The following is a 23306-nucleotide window of genomic DNA, read 5'->3' as shown; positions in this document are numbered from 1 at the left end:
CTGATTTTGGTAGAGACCCCGGCTGGGGCGCGATCAAACTCAAGTGTGGCCGCCCAGCGCCCGCCGCGCCAGCCTGGCTCCCTCCCTCCCACGCCAGTCTTGGTCCTCAGCCTCCTCCGGTCCCGCCAAGCCCCAGATGCCTGTGTCTGTTCCAGGAAACTTTCCGCGGAGGCTCTCACTGAGCATGCTCGGCGGCGGGGCGGGCCTGGGGTCCGGAAGCTGCTCCAACTCGGCCTTCCCCAGCCACGTCTGGGGTCTCGCGTCCCTGGCTGTCGATGGGCTCGGCGGGCGCCCGGGGGCGCGCCACGTGGGTGCTGGCCGGGGGCCTCCTGGCTGCCGCCCTGGCGCTGCCTGAGGGGTCCGGGGACCGAGGCCGGCTCCCCGCGGACCCGGGGCCCCTCCGGCGCCCCCTCGGTGCCCAGCCTCCCCAGGATCCCCGCTCCGCTCCCGGGGTGGGGCCCGAGCAGACCGCGGAGGTAAGGAGGGCCCGCCCCCAGTCTCGGGACTGAGTTGGGAAGTTTGGCTTCACCCTATACCCGCGGCGGGGAGGCCCCTTCGGGTTAGGGAAATTACCCTAAAGGGAGGGCGGGATCTGAGTAGGATGCAACCCGTGTTCCTTAACGCTTGTGGCCAGAAAACTCCCTGGAAAGGTGGAGACAGCGGTGTGGCTGGTGGCTGTGGGTTTGGACCTTGCCAGAGGCCGGGTCGACCCCCCCTAAGCAACCTAAGAGCTCTGTGACCTAGGGCAGGTAGCTTCGCTTCTCGTGCCTCGGTCTCCTGATCTGTAACTGTTGCAGGGTCCACCCCAGAGGGTCGATGTGAGAGTTTAGATGAGCTCAGGAATGTAGGTAGCGCATCTCACACAGGTGAGCGCCTCGGGAGAGGGTAGCAGTTGATGAAAGGCACTATTGTTGGGGTTTCCTGTGACTGCAAATTTAGCTACTTTCTACTTGACCCTGCCCCCTCCTGTGTGGTCCCTAACTTGGGAGGGCACAGAGCTCTGGCTGTCACCCTAGATTTCCCCTCTCCCTCCGCCAAATCTGGTCGCCAGTCCCCCTGCCTTTTCCTCCTTATCAGTTCTGATGTCTGCTCCCCACTCCCTTGCCCACCCGGCTGCATCCACTAGGTTCAGTCCCCACCCCTCAGCCTCTGGCCTTTGATGGTTGTTTCCTCTGGGTCACCCTCACCCCCTAATTTCCCGTCCATTCCTCCCCCCACCTCTAGGTGACCTGCCCATGGTAGACACCTGACCACTCTGCCCCGCCCCCCACTCGCCACTTATATCCCCTTTCCACCCTGACCCCTGTTGCAAATCCAGGCTTCTGTTCCCAGGAACGTCTGTCCAGTGGTCTGGCCCATCGCTGCCCTGTGGTCCTCCCAGCCCTCCCCCAGGGCCCGGCTCCTCTTGTCCTTTTGAGTTTTCTACCTGTAGACCCCAGGGCGCCTGCTACACTTGCTACAGATTTTTAGGTCTCTTAAATGAGATTCCCTTCACTGTCTATGATTAGTTCTTAGGTTTTCACTAGAGAAGACAAAGTAATAATGCTGTGTCAATTTACTGAGCTTTTATAAAGCTCATGATGAACATTTTCACAAGGTCCTTTCACTTGCTCCTGTCTGGTGTGGTGGGAAGTATCTGGCCCATTTTGCTGATGAGAAAACCAAGGCCCAGGGAGCCAAACCCCCAGGCCTGTCCTGTGCTCTCACAATGGCTGTCCCGTTCAGAGCTCCCTCGCCTGTCCTCACCTGATCTTTCCTTTGGGAAGCCAATGCCAGAACATTTACATGGATGCCAGGCTCTACAAAAGCGTGCTTTGAAAACTGGAACCCAAATGCTCACATTAACTTATTGTCTCTCCCCTCCTGCAAAGGGCAAGCTAACAGCCAGTTTACAACTGTTTCCCAGTTGTTCTAAAACTGCTGTGTCCAGTACATTGGCTCCGGCCACGCTGTGGCTGTTTGAACTTAAACGTTTCAGGTGCCCGATGGCCCCATGTGCTAGTGGCTCCCATATCGGACAGCCCAGACCATAGAGCATTTCCATCATCCCAGAAAGTGCTATTGGAAGTTTGTCAGAAGGAGAGAAACAGTGAAGGCTTGAGTGGACAAGAGGCTTCTGAGTGTTTATGGAAGGGCCTTTGGGTGCCAGACTGTCCTGGGCGCTTGAGATACAAGGGGACAAGACAGTCTCTGCTCTTAGACCTGCATTCTTGGGGCAGGAGAAAGACACTAAATGGTGTTAGTCTATAGTGTGGCAGTTGGTGGTCAGGCTGTAGAGAGAAATACAGTGGGCAAAGTGGACTGGCAGAGATGACCTTGAGAGCCGTGGTCAGGGTGGAAGGCGCTTTTAGGAGATGACAGTGGAGCAGAGCCTTGGATGGAATGAGGGAGGGGCATGGGTGCTTCTGGAGAAAAACTTTCCAGAGTGAGATCATAGTGAGGACAAAGGCCAGAGGTGGGAAGTGCTTAGTGTGGCCCAGGACCCGTAAGGAGGCTGGTGTGGCCTGAGTAGGGGTCGGGGGAGAAGGGAGGAGGGGGACGAGGTGAAGCTAGAGGGTGAGGGGGGGCCAGATCAGGAAAGACCCTGTGGCCCATGGTTAAGACTGGCTGTTATTTTGAGTTAGATGGAAGCCATGGGTGAGTTTTGAGCAGAAAAGTGGCTTGCTCTGACTTGTCCTTTTTTTTTTTATGAGGTACGCGGGCCTCTCACTGTTGTGGCCTCTCCCGTTGCGGAGCACAGGCTCCGGACGCGCAGGCTCAGCGGCCATGGCTCACGGGCCCAGCTGCTCCGCGGCATGTGGGATCTTGCCGGACAGGGGCACGAACCCGTGTCCCCTGCATCGGCAGGTGGACTCTCAACCACTGCGCCACCAGGGAAGCCCTGACTCGTCTTTTTAAAGCATCCCCATGGCAGGTGTGGGAGTAGAGGATAGAGGGCAGAGGTGGAAAGAAAAACCAAGAGAGGAGGCATGTGGGAGACCAGGCAGACGATGGAGGTGAAATGGACCAGGGAGGTTAGTGGAGGGCTGCTGAGAAGTTGTGGATTGGGGATATACTTTGAAAGTAGAGCCAGGGGATTTGCTGGGATTGGATGTGGGTTGAGAGAGAGGAAGAGGAGTCAAGGATGAAACCAAGGATTTGGGCCTGAGCAGATGAGAGACTAGAGATACCATTAGCTAATATGCAGAAACCTTGGAGGCAATCAGGAATTCTGATTTGGTCTTGTTGAGTTTGACGTACCTATGAGGCATCCAGGTGGAGATGTACAGGAGAGTGGGGGATGGGTGAGTCTTGATCTGGGGGAGGAATCTGAGCCGGAGATCTATATCAAGGAGTGGACAGTGTACACAGGCCTTTAACCCCACAGGGCCTGGCTGAGTTCCCCTTGGGAGTAGGTATGGTTTGGTTTGAGAAGAGTGAGGCCTTAGGGCAGAGGCCTGGAGCAACACCAGGGCCAGGCATCCAGCAAAGGAGGTAAGACCAAGACTGTGACCCACAGGTCAAGGGAGGAAAGTATTTCAGAGGGAGAGAGGGCTCCCCAAAGCTGTTCACATACTGATCCCTGGAACCCGTGAGCGTATTACATCACATGGCAAAGGGAGATTAACATTGCAGGTGGTGTTCAGGTCGCTAATCAGCTGACCTTATAAAGGGAGGTTATCTTGGAACATCCCGGTGGTCCCAGGGTAATCCCAAGGGTCCTTAAAAATGGAAGAGGGAGGCAGGAGAGAGTCAGAAGATGTAACATCGGAAGGTCAGAGGGATGCACGGGGAGGCCTCAACCCACCGCTGCTGGCTTTGAAGATGGAGGAAGGGGCCGTGAGCTAAGGAGTGTGGGCTGCCTCTAGAGGCTGGAAGAGGCTTACCCAGAGCCTCCAGAAAAGAATGCAGCCCTGCAGACACTTTGATTTTAGCTCAGTGAGACCCATGTCAGACTCCTAACCTCCAGAACCGCACAATAATAGACATGTGTTTGCTTTAAGCCGCTCAGTTTGTGATGATTTGTTACAGCAGCCATAGGATGCTAATACACTCACATACCAAATGCTGCTGGTGAGTTGTGTGCAATAAGGATGGAGAGCTGGCTGTGCACTGAGGCCTTGTAGAGGTCCTGGTGACCTTGTCAGGAGCTGTGTCATCTCGGAGAAGGGGATCACCAGGGAGGGGAAGGCTGGATATTGAAGGTGGGTATCGACTGGCAGTTGGTGTGGTGTCTGTGAGAGCAGGCTGCTCACGGCGGCCAAGGAGCCCCCAGAGAGTCACCCCTAGGCTAGTGAGACCCAGGATCCGCGAGACCTCAGGGAGCCACAGCCAAGGGTCCCCAAGGGTCCCTGGCACTTGAGGGCTTCCCGAGTCATTTGCTACCTGGGATCCTGCCCCTCCCCCTCAAGCGGAAGCGTCTGTTGGGAAGGGGACCTCTGTCCGTCGGTGAGGTCAGGGACCTGCCACAGAGCCTGCCGAGTGGCAAAGGCTGGGTGAAAGAATGGATGGAAAGTTCCAGGGGCAGGGGTCGTATAGGCAGTCGTGTCGGAGTTGGGTGCCCCGTAGCACCACTGTTTGCCCCAGAGACCTCACGAATGAATTCTAGTCTTCTCTGGTTAACAGACTTTAGTTTTTAGAACAGTTTTTGATTTTAGAAAAATTGTACACATGGTAAAGAAAATTCATATATATCCCCCCCAATACACAGTTTCCCCTACTATTAGTGTCTTACATTAGTAAGATACATTTATTACAGTTAATGGTCTAACCTTGATATGCTATTGTAGAAGTCCATAGTTTATTCGGATTTCCTTAGCTTTTGTGCCCAATGTCCTTTTCTGTCCCAGGACCCCATCCAGGACACCACTTTATGTGTAGCTGTCACTTTCCTTGTCTTGAGGACCTCAGCAGTTTAGAGAGGACTGGGCAGGTACTTTGCAGGGTGTCCTCTGTTGGGATTCATCTTGGCGCATCTAGTAACATGATTTATCGCTATTGGCGTTTTTTTTTTTTTTCATTTGTTTGTTTTCAGGTTTCACTATAGTTTATAACAGTGAAAAAACACCCACATGGTCCTAAGGGCATATTCAATTTATGAGCATCAAAGGAAGACAGATTTAGATACATTAAACTGCTGTTTCTATGTTTATAATGATATGCAGCCACATAAAAAATAATGTACAGAACACCTTGTCCTACAAAACAGCTTTGGGGAATTTTCTCTGACTAGAAATTATCCCAGTTTGGGAACGTTAGATTAGACATGAACATAAATTCAAGATATTATTAATTTATTTGAAAGAGTTGAACATTTAAGAAGGCTGTTTCTACCAGTGGAAACAAAGATGGAAGACTGTCAAATAATTGTGAGTTGCTTGGAATTCTTCCTGGCTTCCAGGAATTAAATTGGGAAAAGACATCTGCTCACACAGTAAAAATGATCATATTAGTAAATGTTTCCTTAAATGAAACACACAATGACAAAAATGATTCTTTAGTGGATTCCCAGTCAAAGGGAAAGAAATATTAAATAAGTTGGAAACTATGCCATGGTCTTCAATTTCAGAAGTAGAGATTAGCCATTAAGAGGAAGTTTTCTGGGATGTTTCGCTGTCGGTGTTGACCTTGAACTCCCGGCTAGACCAGCGCTGGCCAGGTTGCTCCACTGTGAAATTACCCCCTCCCCCTGTACCATACTTGCTAGAAGGAGGTCACTATGCGCAGGCTGGATGTATGCTCTTAGGAGATTTTTTTTTCCTGCCAGATGGCAGCAAAGACTTATTCCATCCACATCAGTGTCTGGCATACGGCATTCTTCTTCTGAGGAAGTGGCATCTCTTTCCACCTTGTGGAAGGCACGTTATGGATTAGTGGTTGCCCTGGCCACACACACCTGTCCGAGGGGGTGTCGGGGACAACGTTCACATTGGGGGTGGGGGGCCTGGAAGACCCTGAAGGAACAGGCGTAGTTCCCATCACTCAGTCTATGTTCTGCTTATTGCTGTTGTTGCAATGACACGTGGGCACACGCTCCTCTTACAAGAAATGAAACAATATAGGTGGCGTGGAAACAAGGGATTCTCCCCTCTACTGTGCACAGACTTGGTCCCCAAGACCCAAAGTCTAAGATTTCAGCATACTCCTTTCTAGGCTTTTAAAAATAATGCGTGGTTATGATATTATATATTGTTAAAACGTGTAATTATATATTAAATGTATAAATAATTAGTATTAAGTATATTGTTAAATATCTACATATATATAGATATACTTTCAAGTTATTAAATATGTAAGTAAATATGTAAATATATACTAGTAAACTAACTGTAATTTATATAAAACTAAAGATAATATAAATACCTAAATGTAATTATTAAATATATAATAATGTCTTAAGCATACAAAAATGCCATTTTTATTAAATGAAACCATATTATTCATAATTTTATGACCTAGGGATCTTAGTTGATATATATTAGAGTTCTTTCTAGGTGATCACAGATCTGCTTTATTTATTTCTTTGTTTATATTTGTAATTGTTGCACGAGACACATAACGAAATTTACCCTCTTAACAGTTCAGCGATGTTAAATACATTCACACTCTTGTGCTTCCATCTCCAGAACTCTTTTCATCTTGTGAAACTGAAACTCTGTCCCCATTAATCAACAACCCCCCCTATTCTTTTGTCCCCCAGCCCCTGGCCACCACCATTCTACTTTCTGTCTATGAATTTGACATACCTCCTATAAGTAGAATTGTATGCATGGACCACTTTTACTTATCCATCCATCAGTGGACATTGGGTTGCTTCCACCTTTTGGCTACTGTGAATAATGCTGCTGTGGACAGACGGCTTGGCCCACTTCAATGGCTGTAGCCAGGGCACTATAATAACAGTAATTATTATTATCATTATTTTATAGTGGTGGGGTCTGGGCCTTTCCAAGCCTCAGTATTTTACAAAAGTAGAGTGGAGGGGTTGGCTGGGCCCCATTTAGACAAGTTTTCATCACTGAACGAGGTGAAGCAAGCTGGGAGGACGCTTTGAGGTCCACAGTCTTCAGAGGAGGAATCTGAGGCTCAGAGAGGCTGAGAGACTTGGCCAAGGACACACAGCGAGTAAATGGTCCAGTTCGAATCCAGTTCTCCGGACTCCCGGGCTAGTGTTTTATGTGCCAGTCTGTGAAAACTTGCAGGATCTTGGGAGTTCAGAGATTTGAGGCTCTCCCAGCATCACGGGGTTTGTGAAAAGCAGAGATGGGATCTGAACCCAGGTCTGTCCAACTATATAAAATTTCCCCTACACTCTGCTGTCTCCCTAGACAGCTCCCAGAGCTGCAGTTACATCATCCTGTATTCAAAAGCTGGTGGGATGATCGACTTAGAAAGATTTACATCAGACTTCTGGATAAAAGTGCAGCTCCTCTCCACGTGAGCCATTTACAAAAATGGCTTTCAGCCACTCCTAGTATGTCCTTCGTTAATGTCTTTGTGCCTTTTGACTCTTTTTAGGACTTGCCCCATGGGATTTGGCCCAGTGTGGAAAGCTCTCACTTTCTGACTGCAGGTAAGTTTTTCTTTTGGTTGATTTTTTATTGATTTGACCACGAGAGAGAACCAGACCCTAAAGCCATAGCCCTCCTACTTCTGCTCCCTTCCCCCTGCTCACCAGCGTGCCTTACAGAGCAAGGCAGTGTGTCACCTGCTACAGCAGCACGTTGGAGTTTGGGTGCACAGCCCAGAATTCAGGGTGAGGTGGTCTGTCTTCATTCCCCCCGAAGGCATCTGATAAAGAAAATGCAGAATGTTTGTATTAGCCAAGTGTACGAGTTTCTTTTTGCTGCTGTAACAAGTTATTACACATTTAGTGGTGAAAACAGCACAAAGATATTCCCTTATGGTTCTGGAGGGCAGAAGTCCAAAATCAGTCTAACTGGTCTGAGTCAAGGTGTCAGCAGGGCCTCACGCCCTCTGAGGCCCTAGGAAGAAGGCCTTTCCTTCTCCAGGATCTGGAGCTGTATTCCTTGCATTCTGCAGGTCATGGCCCCTTCCTCCAACCTCCAGGCCAGCAGACTAGCATCTTGCCTCAGCGGGCATATGGCCTTCTCTTCTGCCTCTCAGATCTCTCTCTACCTCCCTCTTTAAGGACACCTAGGATTACATTTATGGGCCCCTGGGTAATCCAGGTTACTTCCCCATCACAAGGCCCATAATTTAATCACATCTGCAGAGTCCCTGTTGCCATATAAGGTAACATATTCACAGGTTCCTGGGATTAGGACCTGGGTATCTTTGGGGACTGTCATTCAGCCTACCACACTGGGTGACAGAAATTCAACTGAAACTAACTTAAGCAAAGAGGAATTTGTTGGTCCCTATAACTGGGCCTCGCAGGCCCTCGGCACTGCTGGACGCGGGAGTGGTGTTCTCAGGGCTCTGCCTTTCTCTCTCTCTCTCTCTTTTTTTTTTTAATTGGGGTATAGTTGCTTTACAATGTTGTGTTAGTTTCTGCTGTACAATGAAGTGAATCAGCTGTATGTATGCATATATCCCCTCCCTCTTGGACCTCCCTCCCACCTGCCCCCCATCCCACCCATCTAGGTCATCACAGAGCGCCAAGCTGAGCTCCCTGTACATACAGCAGGTTCCCACTAGCTATCTGTTTCACACATGGTTGTGTATATATTGTCAGGGCTCTGCCTTTCTCTTTCCATCACGGCCCCTGCTTTCCTCTGGTGAGTGTGATTTTCAGGAACATTCTTTCCACGTGGTGGGAAAGACAACCACTGGCAGCCCTGGACCTCCAGGAGTCTGACTGCTGCCACTTGCAAAAAGGAAGAGACTTCCCGGGGACTTGCGGGGAGAGTGTTCTGGGTTCTGTGCCTAATTCTGGCCTCCTGAGGACCAGGATGGGCTGGGATCCAGGTTTTTCTATATAGACTAAGAATCTTACTGACTAGTGTGTGTGTGTGGGGGGCTACCATGAAGGCAGGGGTACTGGGCAGGCAGAATAGTTTTTTTGCCCAGAATCTTCTTGGCACAGATTATGAATACACCTCTTTGTTTTATACCAAGGATAAACATATTTCATTTCCTGGGGGAATTAAAAGTACTTTTTATATCTTTTATTACTCTCTGCAGTCTTTACATTTTACAAAATCCAATGTTTTCATTTGCATAAAATAGGTTGAGGTGATATCACAGAAATCACAGAGACCTTTTAGCCACTGATTAAGCAGACTTGTCGGTCAAAGGGAGCGCAGTGCACTAAGGACTGTGGTTGTAGTGAGAGCAGGGGGTGGAGGACTAAGGCCACTGGGAGGGCTTCAGGGAGGGCTTCCTGGAGGAGGTGCTGCTCAACTGAGTCCTGAGGAGTGGTAGTTAGCAGGACAAGGGGATGGAGGGAGAGGCTTCCAGGCCTGTGGCAGCCCAGAGGCGAGGGAGTAAGGGTGCATCCAAACACCTGCACAAATAGTACAGGTGACCCACGTGACAGTGGCACTAGTGGGGAGGCTGCTGGGCAATGATGCAGTGGGTGGTGATGGTCACTTCGGAGCTTGACTTCCTTCTATACTGTCTGTGGACAGTAGCAGTGGCTGCCTCATTCAGGTCTTCATCAGAGCCTGCGGCTGGGCCTTCTGAAGGCCTGGAGGAGCAGGGGGCACCTGCAGGATGCCTGCACCAGAGATAAAGCCCAGAGTGGCCTTAGGATTTTACATCCAGCAAGTCTCCTGGGAAAGCATTTGTTCTCAGCCTGAGGGGCTGGGCTGCGGTCCAGAGGTGGGTGTCCTGTCCCACTTGTGTGATTGACTGAAACAATCCCGACTGAGCAGCCAGCCTGGGAGAGCTCCTGCCTCTTTCCGTGTGAGGGCTGTCAATTCCCCGATGCTCACCTTCGTCGCCATTCCAGCATCACGAACTGAATCAACCGCAGATACTATTCTAGAAAAAAAGATATTGATTTTATCTAGGATTCCAGTTCCACGTCCTTTTTGTTTTAATTTTAATTTTTCCTACATATATTTAAAAATTCTATTAAAAAAGGGTTCAAAAGCACTTCTAAAGACCTTGCTATCAATACTCTGTGTAAGAAAGACTGAAAAACAGGACTCATTCTCAGTCAGTATGAGTTTATATCTGGATAGAAGATAAATGTCGAAAAGGCACAACTCCACAATTCAGGTCACTTCAAAATATAAATTTACACAGTGGTCAGATGAGTTTCCCAAGGACACAGCTGGTGAGTGACAGAGCCAGGATTCGAACACAGGGCGTGTCTGATGCCAGGTGTGTAAGAATCACCTATGGCTCCTCCCTTGCCTAGTGGTTCTGACTCAGTAGGTCTGGGGCAGGGCCCAGGAATGTACATTTTAGCCTACAGCCCAGGTAAGGAGCACAGACTTCAAGAAACACTGTCCTTAAGCTCTGTGTCTCCCAATGAGAATGCCTCATCTTCTTGGCAAAGAGATGGTAAGCCATTCATTCATTCACTCATTTATTCACTTACTCAGCAAAGATTTTCCAAGTGCCTTCACGTACCACGTGGTTTGCCTCTGGAGTTTAACCGCTGCCTTTCTGTATCATGTAATGCATGTGCATTGTTATTTTGCAGCAGAAGCACCATTTAGAATGAAATTCAGTAAGAAAACTGAAGCCTTTAACCCACCCCCGACTTCTGCAGCCTCTAGTGGGCCATGGATTCATTCCATATTTGCTTTTATACCCTCGTGGCCCAAGAAGACCTTGTTTAAAAGAGAGTCTGCTGTAACACACCACTTGGTAAGTAACATGTTCAGTTCTTTAAAAGACATGTCAGAAGTTGTAAAGAAGCCAGTTTTGGACCATATGTGTAGAAAATATCACAGGCTTTTGTTCCTCCAGAAAACCTATTCTTCCTCTTTCACTGAATATAGTTATCATTAGGAAGCAAGTCCCTCTTACTTTCCAGAGACCTGCTGCTTCCGTACCATATACAGTATTTAGATGAACAGGATGTGTGAATCTGAGCATTGGGCCCCCGTGTCAGCTGGTTCTAAAGCAGGGCAGGGGGTCCTGTTTTAACCAGACTGATTCACTTGCCCCTGTTATAAAAATGCTGCTACCGATAATAGGGCTAGGTGTTTAACAAATATTTTCTATTTGCCAGGCACGAGGCTTAGCACTGTCTATGCATAATCTCACTGGGGCCTCATTACGAGTTTCTTAAATAGGTACTGTTTTAATTCCCATTTTACAGAGAGGAAATGAGGATTGGAGAGATTAAGAGGCTTGTTCAGGGTCCCACAGGCCGAAGTGGCAGAGCCAAGATTTGGAGCCCCTGCTCTTAACCACTGCCCCTGCCCCACTGTCCTTCATATTCTGTGTAATGTGTTGGCTTCACATAGCGCTGACTTTCACCTAAGCTTTCATAACTTAAAATGCCTTGAGGACCACTGCGTTCGGCCAGCAGGCTACCATGACCACAAGCCCCTTCTTGGCCCCTGGCTACGTGTTTGCATTAGTTTCCTAGACTGTGTAACAAATTCCCACCAACTTGGTGGCTTGAAACAATGACATTTATTCTCTCCCTGTTCTGGAGGTGGGAAGTCAAGGTGTCAGCAGAGGCGTGCTGTCACTGGGGGCTTGTAGGAGAAGATCCATCCTTGTCTCTTCCAGCTTCTGATAGCTTTCCTTGGTTTGTGGCTGCCTCACTCCAATCTCTATATTAGGATTCCCTGGAGAAACAAAACTGGTAGAAACAAAGCAGGTAGGACACATGTGAGCGAGAGGGGGGGGGATTTATTTTAAGGAATTGCTCATGTGATTGTGGGAACTGGCAAGTCCACACTCTGCAGGACAGGCTGGAGACCCAGGGAAGAGCTGGTGCTCAAGTTGGAAAGGTGTCTGCCACAGAATTCCCTTTTCCTTAGGGAAAACCTCAGTCTTTTCCATGAAGGCCTCACCTGATTGGGCGAGGCCCACCCACCTCATGGAGGGTCATTGGCTTTATTCAAAGTCCATTGATCTAAACATTACTCTCATCTAAAATACCTTCACAGTGACATCTGGACATGTTTGACTAAATATCTGGGTACCATGGCTGGGTACCATGGCCCGGCCAGTTGACGTGTAACATTTACTGTCACTCTGTTTCCACCTTCTTGTGGCCTCTTCTCTGTGGGTGTGTATTCTCCTTTTCTGTCACTGGTAAGGACACTTGTCATTGGATTTAGGGCCTAGCTAAATCCAATCCACCTAAATCCAGAATGATCTCATCCTGAGAGCCTTGGCTCAATTACATCTTCAAAGACCCCTTTTCCAAATAGCGTGACATTCCCAGCTTCTGGGCTTTAGGACGTGGAGCCACATTCAACCCACCATGTTGGTCATCGTCTTTCCAACCCTCTCCAGTGACAGGTGACTCAGCCCCTCTTTCGGCAGCACCTCCATCCCCCCTCCTGTGTGTCTTTGCCCAACAAGCTATGTTTGTTCAATTGTCGTTTGCAAGATGCTGTGTGGGGATCAGAAGAGTAGAAAGCCAGGCGTCTGCCCTCAAGGACTCACTGGGGGCCTGGCACGTCAGAGCACGAGGGTGGGGTCGTGGACAGAGACTCAACTGGAATCGGAGGCCTGGTCAGCTTATGCTGCTGCATGTGGTCAGCGTGTTCACAGGAACATCACTTCCCCTTTCTGTGTCTTTGTTCGCTTCTGTACAATGAGAGGGTCACGCTCTGGAGAGGGGTGTGTGGTGTGGGAGGATCATAGGATACAGAGCACACAGCCTGGGGTGGAGTCCAAGCTTCCTGCCTATGCAGCCTTGGGCAAGTGCGTTAACCCTCGTGAGGCTTAGTTTCCTCCTCTGTAAAATGGGAGTAATAGAATTCATGTGTGTACAGTGATGGGCATATGCCTGGCACTTGGGAAAGAATAGCCATTGTTATGATCGTTGGTATCACTGAGAGCTGCCGTGGCCTGTGATTGAGAGTATGGCCCCACCCACTGCAGATGGAGCAGGGCAGGGCAGACAGCGGGGAGGCATGGCCTGGGGTCACGGGGCATATGGCAAGGGCGGAAATGAGCAGGGACCGGTTGTGATTACGAGGGGCAGCGGGGCTGGCATCTGGTGGGCGAGCTCTGGCTTTCCACTGGTGTCCTTCCAGGGGAGGCATCGTGGGGCTGGAGGAGCCCAATCCCGGGTTGATTCTCTCCCTGTTGATGATGCATCCAGCTCATGGGAGGTGCCCCAACATGCTGTGGTCCACGTTCGCTCAGTCCCTGCTGTGTGGCTGGTGTACCCCACACAGGACATGCGTGCAGTCCTTAAAGGACTTTTCCATAGCTCTGCTCACCTTCCTCCTGCTGAAGTGTCAACCCTGGTTTGCTGAGTCCCTGTGACAATGGTGTCATTGACACGCACCCCAGACCAGGACATAGCCCCGTGTGATCCACGTCCACGTTCTTCTTCCCTCATAGGTTTTAAGTTCCAGTCCTGTAATACTCCTTTTAAAAATATCTTCAGGATTGATGCGAGTTACTACACCAGCAGAAGTAACACCCCTCTGCCTGGCCCTTTTAAAAGTTCATTTTGGGCTTCCCTACTGGCATAGTGGTTGAGAGTCCGCCTGCCGATGCAGGGGACACGGGTTTGTGCCCCGGTCCGGGAAGATCCCACATGCCACCGAGTGGCTGGGCCCGTGCGCCATGGCCGCTGAGCCTGCGCGTCCGGAGCCTGTGCTCCGCAACGGGAGAGGCCACAACAGTGAGAGGCCCACGTACCGCAAAAAAAAAAAAAAAAAGTTCATCTTGTACTTTTACTTGACAAATGTAGCATGAAATATTTTTCATTTTCTAATGATTTCTATATTTTATTGTAGTATGGAGACATTTCAAGAGACATTCAAGGAACTTCTGAGAACGGAGTAATTTTTCAGAAATGTGCAGTGGTGAGTATTCATAGGTAGTTTATACTTAAAGAGAAAATAATTGAATTTGCCCAAATCATATCTTAGTAGAGTTATGTATTTAAAGAACTGGCAAATCACGTGGTTATCTACCCATGTCTGGACACGGGTGATGATGCGACCCACAGGGATCTTATATTTTATATGGCAGCACCAGGACTAAGATTTTTTGGTAACAATAAAATTATTGGCAGTGAAAATCCTCTGTGATCATTTAAAATGAGAAAGTATATATTTTCTCTCAGATTTTAACATTGATATGATGCCCGACAGTTTAAAAAACTCACTTAATGTCTTTTAGGTCTTTGACCCTTACTAATCTCATGAGATGGCTTTCACATGATCCTGTGTTGAGGGTCCCCGAGACCACCCTCAGGTTCAATGCTTCCCTAGAAGGACTCACAGAACTCAGAAGAGCGGTTCTACACACAGTTACAGTTTATAGCAGCAAAATCAGATAGATTATAGTCAGCAAAGCAAAAGGCACATAGGACAGAGTTCTGGGGAGACCAGGCCCAAGACAGCCAGTCTTCTCCTGGTGGAGTTGAAGGAACGGCGTTTAATTTGCCCAGCGATGATGTGTGGCAGCAACCCGGGATGCTCACCCAAGCCATGGAATCCAGGATTTTTATTAAGGATCCGTCACGTAGGCATGGAGCACCCATGTCGCTGACCTCCGTTATTCAGGTCACCTGAGCATAGCTTGGCCCAAGGCCCTCACCGTGAACCACATTGTTTGCAGAGACTACCTGGGGCGGCCCAAAGCCGTAGGATATAAAGACACTCTTATCAGGCAGGATATGCCAAGGGCTTTAGAGGTTAGTCTCCCAGGAGCTGGTCCTCTCTTTGGGATGTGCAAGGTTTGGACAATCCAAGCCTGCTGAGCTGACCATGTACTGCACAGCCCTCATTTCAGCCCAGGCCCTCAGCTGTCTTGCTCCCCTTCCTGGATAAAATTGGTACTACCAGTTTCTCCTGTGTCCTTCTAAAGATGTTTCCGGCCACATGCACTCAGTTACGAGTGTGTGTGTGTGTCTGTGCGTATGCATGTAGGTACATACACATACCTTCCTTCTTCCCCTTTTTACGCTGGTGCCAGTATTCCATACCTGAAGTTTTACAACTTGCTTTTTTCATTTATTATGTTCCGGAGCTCACTCTTCTTGGGACATACATGGCTGCCCTCTCTTTTCTCAGCTCCTGTGTCTGTTTCAGCAGAGCTGGGATGAAGGAAGGGCAGGAGTGGTGGGAGATAGGGTTCGAGAGAGGGAGCAGGGCAACGTCGCAGAGGCCAGGTGGGGAGCCAGGCTGCTGGTGGGCCATTGGCTTTGAATAGCTGAGCTGTTCATTTAACTTTTTTTTTTTCTGGCCTCACCACATGGCTTGGGGGATCTCAGTTCCCCAGCTAGGGATTGAACCTAGGCCACAGCAGTGAAAGCCTGGAATCCTAACCACTAGGCCACCAGGGAACTCCCTAGCCCTGAGCTATTCAAACACATGGGCAGGCAGAACCCTGAAGGGGGCGACTGGCCAGGAGACAGGAGACCAGCTTGGGGCAAACCTGGAGATCAGATGGCAGTCAGAGGCCGTGGACTGGCTGGGGCTGAATCTTCAAACTAGTAGAGTAAGAAAGAGCCACTGTTTGCTTTTCCTGGGGACACCAGTTGTCACAATCTCCCCAGCCTGACTGTGGTCCTGTGCGTGGCTGTTTTTTCTTCTAAGTTTCCCTGTGGGCATCATTTCACTGCATTTCAGGGTCCCGGTTTCTTTGAGATGATCTCTGAGCAACAACTTGGCAAGCGGGAGTCAAAATTCTCCTGGGGCCTTTGAAATCAAACCTGATAAATTCTCGAACCTTTGTGAGACCTTAATCCCCTCCCACGGGCACAGGTTGAGCTGGGGCCTCGTTTTGGGAAGTCGGGTTTGCCAGCAAGCCCATCCTCACTTTGCCTCCTGTCCTAGGTGTCCGTGCAGAGCGAGTGGCCGACAGCTCATGTGCGACTGTCTGTGAACAACACCAGGACGCCCGCGGCTGCCAACCTCTCTGACCTGCTCTTACTGGACAACATCACCGGCCTCACCGTTAGGGAGTCGGTTGGAAACCAGACCTCCAGAGGGTTCCAGGCTTTCAGGAAGAAGTTTCTGCAAGGTAATAGCCATGTGTATGAAGTCAGGGGTGGAAAATGATGAAAATACGTACAGATACTCACAGAGCACGGGATGTGCAGCAGGTATCTTCTTAGACACGTGACATGTGTTCATGCAGTTGGTCCTCACAACGGATTGTACTACCAGGGCATCAGAGGAGGAAGCCACTGCTCAGTATCTGCAGCCAGGTAGCTGGCTTGTCACTTAGGTTGAGAGAGGTGGGATTTGGGGAAAGAGTTTTTGAAATATATATATATTCAACATTTATTATGAAAAATTTCAAACATGCACAGAGATTAGAGTGAACCCCAATATATCCATCACCCAGATGACCAAAATGACCATCACTCAGTAAAATGAAGAGCTTGTTTTGGGGAGTGCTGGACAGACGTGGGCGTGGTCTGACATCAGCCCTGGAAGCATGCTCTTGACATGTTCAAGCGTGTTCAGGCGTGTTCACGGGAGTAACTCCGCTACTGATTGGCTCCCTTTAAAGGTGTGACACCGTCACTCATTGGCTTTCAGAGATGTGTTTCCTGAGGCGAGTTGTCATTGGTTAATTAAGGAGATTTAAAACCAATTCTGGATGCAGTTGTTACTATGACTTCAGAACTGTCAGTTTTCCTAGGAAGGTGAGATTTCTTTTATTCTGAGTACGTGCTCTGTCTTCAGATAAAGAGACTAAGGTGGTTAGGAACTTGCCCAAGGCCATAGGACTGGCACTCAAGGCTGAGATTCAAACTCAGAAAGTCTGGATTCCTCCATCCACCCTGTACCCAGGATGCTCTAGTGCCTCTCACACGCCTGGGACTCTTACCGACCTCTCCACTTCCATACACATGGCCCACGTTGCTCATCAATCCACCACTCTTTCTCTCTGAGTCTAGATGAAGCTGCAGAATCCTTCTTAACACCATATTATTGACAGAAACCACCAGTGGAGTTGGCCCACAAGTAATGACCTCTTTGCTGGCTCTGGTTTAAGCAGTGTCATAAAAAGTGTATGATACATCCCAGCTAAGTGATCTTCAGTGCCTTTCTTCAATGATGTAAAAATAAATCCCCCCAATTCTTAAGCTGGTGGTCAGAGAAAAGAACGTGGGGCTGTAAGCAGAGCACAGACTCGGTCTCAGACAGACCTAGCTTGACTCCTAACTTAGCCATTTTGGAGCTGTGTGGCCCCTGTAAATCACTGTCTCTGAACTCCAGATGTGGCATGCGTATAACAGCCTCACAGAGCTGTTGCAGAGGCGAGACGAGGTGATGTGGCCTGGCGCTCTGCCTGCTCCAGTGTGGCTTGCCTCTCTTGTCTTGTTGCTCCAGTGGTATTTTGTAGTCCACGCTCCTGCGGACCGAACTTGTCACTTTTCTCCCATGGCTCGGCATCAGCTCCTGCTCTTGTGTCCGTCTGGAAAGTCCTTCTCTCCTTCCCTGCATCTCATTCACCTGCCCCTCCTGCATTTCACCTGCTTGGAGCCTGGACCACCCAGGCACTTCATGCATGAACTCACTGACTTCCACCCCAGCACATGAGCTCTGCACACCCTTGAACCTCAGCCTCTGCTCCTGTGAACTGTGGGTGCTGGTGACACACTTCAGGGAGTCCTTCTAAGGAAAAGCTAGTTCGTTCACGAAAAGCAACACAGCCTGGCCCGTGGGAAGTGCTCCCAAGTCCATGGCTATTTTGTTGTGATTATCTTTATTTTTTATTTTTGTGTTTGGTAAAAAACACATAAGATCTGCCCCCTTAACAAGCTTTTAAGTGTACAGTACAGTACTGTTAACTGTTGTACAGCAGATCTGTAGAACTTTTTCATCCTGCATGACTGAAACTCTATCCCCATTGAATAGCAACTCCATTGCCCCCCGCCTCCCAGCCGCTGCCAACTATGTTTACTCTTGTGACTGTATATTATTGTATGTATGCCCTCGCCTTACCTCTGCCTACTAGATTCTACATGCCCTGAGAGTAATATCCAAACTATGTTTGTCTGTAACTTACCGCAATCTCAAGGGATATGACATTGGTTTTCAACTTAGTGGCATGAAACTTTTTTCCTAAAGAATAAGTATAGAACTACAGAATCAAATGACCCATCCGACCCCAGCTCATTGATGCTCTGACAATATCAATATCATTTTCATCATCATCATTTGCTGCTCTAAAAGAGCCACAAGTCCAAGAGGGAGGGGTGGCTTCCTACTTAGTAACTGGGTGACCCTAAACGAGTCACTTCATCTCCGTCAGTCTCAGTTTTCTCTTCTGTCTGCAACAGGAAGTATTGTACTTTCCATCTGTCTCAGGACACCATTTGGGGATCAACTGGTTGATGTCCTGCAGACATTTTGAGGGTGATAAAATCACTGCCAGGTCTGATTATAATGACCTTCACTGGTATTATCATTTTAATTAGCAATTTAATCTTTATCAGCTTATCTTTATGATCTAACTTTTATCATTATACACAAATAAAGCTAAAATGTTGAAGATTTTTGTAACAAAAATCCTAGGGATTCCACAGGCTCAGTGCTAATTTCTCCTCTTTTCTTTACATCTTTTTGAGGTCTCAGTACATTGAGAGATGAAGCACATTATAGCGTATTAGGGATAAAATATCACCCCTGATACAGGTACAGACAGAGTCAGAGGACAAGTGTAGGTGAGATCAGGTGGGCTGGCTGACTGACCAGCAGAGTTGGACAGGCTTTGTCACCCACTGGACATGTTGGGATGGCTCCCCCATCCTGACAAACAAGCAAGCCGAGTCTTGCTTTCTGCCAGTAGCCCACTCCCACGAGTAAGATAGGCTGACTGGCAATGCATACCCAAACTTTCCATCGGATGGCGTGCATTGCTCAGTGAGAGAGGGGCAGGGAGAGGCCAGCCCTGTTTCAGGTGGGGCACCCATGCTCAGGGACAGAAACCTCAAGGGTGGTGGGTATGTGCTTCCCTTGCCGATCTCCGTCGTTTTGTTCTCCAAACCCACTGGGCTTCTGGTTAATCTGAGGATTGCCAGGGGGTGACTAGTGCCCTGGGGAAGGAGAACAGCTGTTGGTCGGGACTCAGGACAGCCCTGCTGCCCCAAACCCCCATTCGTTGCCCCTGTGTGTGTCCCTCTGGGACTGCTGGTTGGTGGAAGAAATCTTTTTTCCTGCCCCATGAAGGTTTTGGAAATGACTCGAGTGTTACATTATTGAAATAAACTCAAAGGATACTCCAGACCCAAGGCTGGAAATTCTCCCTAATTCTAAAACCCATTCAGATCACATCCCGCTACGCTATTAAACAAAGTATGTCGGGGGTTTGCACTATGATTCAAGGACAACCCTGAGTTCATTCGCATCAAGATCCTCCAACAATGACCTGCCAGCACCTCCCTTTTGCAAATTCTCCCGGAGAAGTGAAAAGTTCAGGAATGAATCCCTGACGGATAGAAATCCAAATATATTCAAGTCCAAAAGGAATTAAAATCTGAGATCAAAATTTTTGCCCTTGTAAGTTTTGAAGTCCACAGTCAAAATTCTTAAATTAAGGTTCCCCAGACCATCTTCCCATTGTTTTATTCTGTCCAGACTCCCCCTGATGGTTGTTGCTGCTGGGAGGAGTTGGGGTTCCTTCAGCAGAAGGGTGCAGCTCCTTGACTCAGAAGCTGAAATTCATTGAACCCCAATTTTTTCATATGTTTCACTTTTAAAAATTTCCATGGAGGTAAGGGACATGAGAGTATCATATAAACAAAATGTGGTCTATCCATACGGTGGGATATTACTCTGCAGTAGAAAGGAATGAAGTATTGGTACACGCTACGACGTGTATGAACCTCAAGAAAAAGAGGTTTGCTCAGGGAAAGAAACCTGACACAAAGAACACAGCTTGTATGAGTTCATTTCTATGAGATGTCCAAAAAGGCCAATTAGTCCCCAAAAAGTAGATCAGTGGTTGCCTAGGGCTGGGGGTGGCAACGGAGAGTAACTGCCATTGGGCACCAGGCTACTTTTTAGGGTGATAAGGATGTTCTGAAATCAGACTGTGGTGATGGCTGTACAACTCTGTAAGTATACAAAATTCTCTAAATCTCACGCTTAGAACAGGTGAATTGGGTGATGTATAAATTTTATCTCAAAGCTGTTTTTTTTTTTTTTAAAAAGTATCACAATCTCGGACTTCCCTGGTGGCGCATTGGTTGAGAGTCCGCCTGCCAATGCGGGGGACACGGGTTTGTGCCCCGGTCCGGGAGGATCCCACATGCCGCGGAGTGGCTGGGCCCGTGAGCCATGGCCGCTGAGCCTGCGCGTCCGGAGCCTGTGCTCTGCAACGGGAGAGGCCACAGCAGTGAGGGGCCCGCGTACCGCAAAAAAAAAAAAAAGTATCACAATCTCATTTCCACATCCACCCTATTCAGACAACCAGCCGCCAGTCTGAGCCTCTGGACAGACACGGCCGTGTCCCCAAAGCAGCACTCAGCATCCTCCCCAGGCCATGGCTGGGGCTCAGAGGCATCCGTGAGAAAGAGCAAGGACAGAGATGTTGCTTTAGTTCACAGGTGCCTTTGGTTTCTGCTGGATATCTGGAGCCCACCTGAGAACGTCAGCTCAGTGGGAGAACTCCGCCTTTAGTAGTTACGGTGGGCACAGTCTATTTCCAACATCAGACGGAAGGGTCCCCAGGGCACGCCGGCTCTACCTCCAGAAGGTGGGGCTGAGACATCCCTGCCTCCTACAAAACTGGAAACCTGCAGTGGTGGCCACCCTGTCACCCGCTTTCTTTTGGGGTCCCTCTTTTTCCACCCATGCCTCCAGAGCCTGCTTGTTCACCTGGGGGTGTGACTGAGTGTGGCCCCTCCCGATAGCAGAGCTGTCTTCTTCTAACCAGTCCTGGCTTCTGACTAAGGGGAGCTTTGAGTCAGAAACCCCATCTCCTAGGAAGCTTATCTGTTTGTGTAACTAAGCCATCGAAGGCCAGCCAGAGACCATGAGGTTGGAGGAGACCCTACGTGAGCCTGAGTGACCCTCTCCACTGCCCCCTCCCGGGCCCAGTCTGGCACTGCTTCCCTGTGCTGTGTGCTGGGCTTTCAGAACCAGCTGGAGGTGTCAAAGCAGCAGCTAGTGTCGCCCAAAAGTCCTATAAAAACTCTGTCCCATCATTGTGTGGATGGGATCATTGGGAACAAATAGGTCCCCACCTGGATTCAGAACAAAACAAAAAGGTTCTGGATTTCCTAAGTGTATGACATCCTGAATTAGGAGGACTGGCCTGCCCAGCCCCAGGATGGAGTGGAACCCAGGTAAAGCTCCTTGTAAGGGCGCTGACAGCCCTTCCAAGTGAAAAAAGAGGGGGTCCAAGAGCACACCTGCCCAGTTTCTTCTCCCTGATAAAAAGTACGTGAGATCAAAGGGGCTCTTGCTGCCGCTGTCAGCTGTGATGCCAGCTGCCTCTGGATGCTTGGCTGTGTCTGGGGTGTGGCAGGGGCCCCGTTCTTAACCCACATGTGCCTTCTCTCTGAGCAGTTGGAGACTCCTTCTCCGTCAGCTACACAGCATCGCTCGAGGCCAGAGACGTTGGGAGTGGAGAGGTCCTGATGCTTCCTGCCCAGCTCTCCTTCCAGAGTTCATCACCGGTATTGTCTTTGTTACTTTGATTTCTTTCTTGTCACTGTTGTTTTAGAAACCCTGGACACAACATCTGTTAGTTCATTCTTTTCTTCGTTCCATCCTTCATTTGTTCAGTGATACCCAATTCTGGATGAATGTGCAGGCCCTGGAATCTCACGCACTTCACCATGAATCAGGCTCCCTCGAAGCTCCTTGTGACCTTAATTACTTTAACTTCTGTGGACCTGATTATCAAGATATGTAAACGATAGATGTTAATTTCTCATCGCTGTGTCTTGGGCATAGTAAGCACTTAACTAAATATCTCCCATTTGTATTGGTTTGCTAGAGCTGCTGTGAAAAAGTACCACAGACCAGATGGCTCAAAAACAACAGAAATTTGTTTGTTCACAGTCCTGGAGGCTGGAAGTCCAGAAGCTGGAAGGTGTGGGCAGGGTTGGTTCCTTTTGAGGCCTCTGTCCTTGGCTTGTAGATGGCTGTCTTCTCCCTGTGTCCTCACATGGTCGTGCCTCTCTGTGTGTCTGTGTCCTAGTGTCCTCTTCTTTGAAGGACACTTTTCAGGTGAGATCAGAGTTCACCTTGGTGGTCTCATTTTACCTTAATCACGTCTGTAAAGGTTGTCTCCAAATACAGACACATTCTGAAATACTGGGGATTAGGGCTTCAACGTATGGATTTTGGGGGGACGTGATTTAACCTGTAAGCCCATTACTATTAGCACCTTCATTTTCCATTCACTTTTTTGTTAATCCACGTAGGCAGTGAATGTGGTTGGTTGCATGACCCTTGGTACATGCTGTACACTTCTGGGAATACAGAGGAGGAGATCTGTGCTCTGCTCGAGGCCGGAGATATTGGGAGTGGAGAGGTTCTGATGCTTCCTGCCCAGCTCTCCTTCCAGAGTTCATCACCGGTATTGTCTGTGTTGTCAAGACAGTATTATCAAGATCTCCGGCCTCGAGATCAAGGAGCTCGTGCTCTAGTTACTCTGGTCATTTTGTTCTGATTTCAGTCCCTGGAGAAAGTACCTTTTATAAGAGACTTAGAAAATGAGGCTCCAAGGGTGACTGCCCCAGGTCACGTGGCAGAATCAATATCGGACCCCACAGCTGCCGGATCCTTCCATCCAAGGCTGGGGAGCCTGTGTGCAGTGTTTCTGCTGCAATAAGAAAAATAGTCCTGGATAAAATTAAATAAAATGAAAGACTCCCGAAAGGTAAAGACCAGATATGAGAAAACTGTATAAAACTGTCAGAAAAGACAGATGTCTCCGAACACAATTAAGTGCAAAGTCAAGAACAGAGGACAAAGGATACAAAAATGGAGATAAAATGGCCCAGAAGAAATACCATCTGAATTTCAAAGGAGAGGAAACCAAATATGTTAAAATCAAAATTTAAGATAAGGCAACAGTCAGAAACCAACAGTGAGAAACTCAGAAACCCAGTGAAATTGGAAGCCTCCACCTCCTCGTGTAGGGAGGGGACATTAGGCCAGGGCGGCTTCACCTCCCAGAAGAGCCTGGGGAGGCTGGTGGGGCAGCAGGAGGCATGAGGTCCAGGGCCTCTCACCCCAGGGCGACCTCCTTGGCTGTCACCCCCTGATGGGTCCTGTCCATTG

The 23306-nt window shown here is 48.9% G+C and overlaps 1 protein-coding gene across 1 annotated transcript in view; it reads left to right on the top strand.

The window, feature by feature from the left end:
* Positions 1 to 275: 275 nt before the first annotated feature.
* The window catches only part of EVC2 (EvC ciliary complex subunit 2), a 140569-nt gene continuing 117538 nt past the window's right edge, over positions 276 to 23306 (top strand). Inside the window, exons 1-6 of the mRNA XM_060148525.1 lie at positions 276 to 476; positions 7498 to 7552; positions 10598 to 10764; positions 13839 to 13907; positions 15888 to 16074; positions 21582 to 21691. Coding sequence (XP_060004508.1) covers positions 276 to 476; positions 7498 to 7552; positions 10598 to 10764; positions 13839 to 13907; positions 15888 to 16074; positions 21582 to 21691 — 789 coding nt within the window. The remainder of the gene's footprint in view (positions 477 to 7497; positions 7553 to 10597; positions 10765 to 13838; positions 13908 to 15887; positions 16075 to 21581; positions 21692 to 23306) is intronic.

This window comes from Lagenorhynchus albirostris, chromosome 4 (genome assembly GCF_949774975.1).
Source record: "Lagenorhynchus albirostris chromosome 4, mLagAlb1.1, whole genome shotgun sequence".
Taxonomy (NCBI): Eukaryota; Metazoa; Chordata; class Mammalia; order Artiodactyla; family Delphinidae; genus Lagenorhynchus; species Lagenorhynchus albirostris.
Note: the sequence above shows the minus strand (reverse complement) of the source record. Positions and strands in the feature narration are given on the sequence as shown.